This window comes from Salmo trutta, unplaced genomic scaffold (genome assembly GCF_901001165.1).
Source record: "Salmo trutta unplaced genomic scaffold, fSalTru1.1, whole genome shotgun sequence".
Taxonomy (NCBI): Eukaryota; Metazoa; Chordata; class Actinopteri; order Salmoniformes; family Salmonidae; genus Salmo; species Salmo trutta.
This window is the reverse complement of record NW_021822911.1, coordinates 12773922-12776009: the sequence shown is the minus strand read 5'-3', so window position 1 is coordinate 12776009 and position 2088 is coordinate 12773922. Positions and strand designations below refer to the sequence as shown.

Sequence of the window (2088 nt, the reverse complement as noted above, 5' to 3'; positions counted from 1 at the left end):
TCTGGTTGATTTACTGTAGGGTCTCGTTAGTCTGTTTGGACACAGAGATACTTAGCTCATAATGTGTAGAGAACTGTTCCTTGATGGATAGGCTATTGTACAACACACAGAGCTATTTTCCTATATTTGTTGTTTGGTGAAGTTATGGGTCCTACAGTAGGTCTATGTTGTTGTTAGGTGAAGTTATGGGCCAATTTGGCAAACAGTGTACAAACCGTCATTGTCAGGCTGATGAAAAAGCCAAAGAGCATTTTACTGGTTGAAGTGTTTTTTAAGTACAAAGCGGTTGATTTGGGACAATAACACAAACATTATATTAAGCAGGACATTCAAATGAGCCTTACAATTATAATCCAAAGTAGTGTGAAATGCACTCATAAGCAACCTGGAAATGGAGGTTACTCCCCTGAGCAAAAATCTTTTCTCACCAGCAAACATAGAAAGGGGCTACAATCTTAGATGTTACTACTAATGTGAAAACAAGACAAAATATGACAAAATATATTGTTGCTCATTTTAAGACAAATGTCAAACAATCATTACATTCATTACAGACGTCAATTGTTGTACAACATCAACATCATGGCTACGCTGTTGGCATCACCTTTTACAGTGGATTTCTGCTGTTGTGGGCCTTTAACCATCTGTATGACTTTGTTGTTCACACAGGAGAGAGACGTGACTATCGTGGATCCTCTGGGGAGCCTCAACAACCTCATGATGCTGACGAGGCAGAGAAGAGTCTCTCTAGATCAGAACTCCTCAAGAAACACCAGCAGAGACCCACAGGGAAGATAATTCACCGCTCTGACTGTGGGAAGAGATTCACCTCATCAGCAGGCATTCAAATTCATCAGAGAAGCCACACAGTAGAGAAACCTTATTGCTGTACTCAATGTGGGAAGAGTTTTGATAAATCTAGCCATCTGAAGATGCACCAAAGAACACACACAGGAGAGAAATCTTATAGCTGTGATCAATGTGGGAAGAGTTTTACTCAGCTAAGCCACCTGATTTCACACCAGAGAATACACACAGGAGAGAAACCTTATAGCTGTGGTCAATGTGGGAAGAGTTTTACAACATCTGGCTCTCTGACTCTACACCAGAGAACACACACAGGAGAGAAACCTTATATCTGTGGTCAATGTGGGAAGAGTTTTACTACATCTGGCTCTCTGACTCTACACCAGAGAACACACACAGGAGAGAAACCTTATAGCTGTGATAAATGTGGGAAGAGTTTTACTAGATCTGGCTCTCTGACTCTACACCAGAGAACACACACAGGAGAGAAACCTTATAGCTGTGGTCAATGTGGGAAGAGTATTACAACATCTGGCCATCTGACTCAACACCAGAGAACACACACAGGAGAGAAACCTTATAGCTGTGGTCAATGTGGGAAGAGTTTTACTCAGTCAAGCCATCTGATATCACACCAGAGAACACACACAGGAGAGAAACCTTATAGATGTGGTCAATGTGGGAAGAGTTTTGGTCGATCTGACCATCTGGTATCACACCAGAGAACACACACAGGAGAGAAACCTTATAGCCTTATAGCTGTGAACATTCTCCGATAAGACATCTGATCAAACACCAGAAAATACATGAAGGGGTTGTTTCACGATATCAATGATATGTCACAATGTAGAATGTTTTAACATTGTAGTAGGAATATTTTAATAGTGTCACAATGTAGAACCCTAAACGTTTGTCCCCTGTTCAATTGATTTCAGCATGATATGGATATCAGCCTCATAGAAAAATACAAGCTCTGAAATGAAAGAGTACTATTTATGATATTTAACAAAAAAGAGTTGTGTTACACTTACCATGTTGGTGACGCACTTGAATCAAAATGTATCTGGCTGTTTTCTACAAATTGTCCTCTAACCAGGGATGTACACATTATTCCCAGATTCCGTGTGGTTTTTGAGCTGTTAGTTTTAACAGGACGTGCAACCTCATCTCCCTCCTCTCGCACAATTGATTACAACATGATATCGATGAGTTATGACAAATAAGTGTTGTGTTCCTTTGTTTAGGGACCCCTAAATTTAAATGCATCACTCCAAAATGTAG

General features: G+C 40.2%; 1 protein-coding gene across 1 annotated transcript; it reads left to right on the top strand.

Annotated features, from left to right (window-relative positions):
- Positions 1-391: 391 nt before the first annotated feature.
- Positions 392-1493, top strand: LOC115186482 (zinc finger protein 2 homolog; the record flags this gene model as incomplete). Its single annotated transcript, XM_029746104.1, has 2 exons — positions 392-397; positions 1026-1493. Coding segments are annotated over exons 1-2 (474 nt in total), but the record flags the coding sequence as incomplete, so codon positions are not given.
- Positions 1494-2088: the final 595 nt, after the last annotated feature.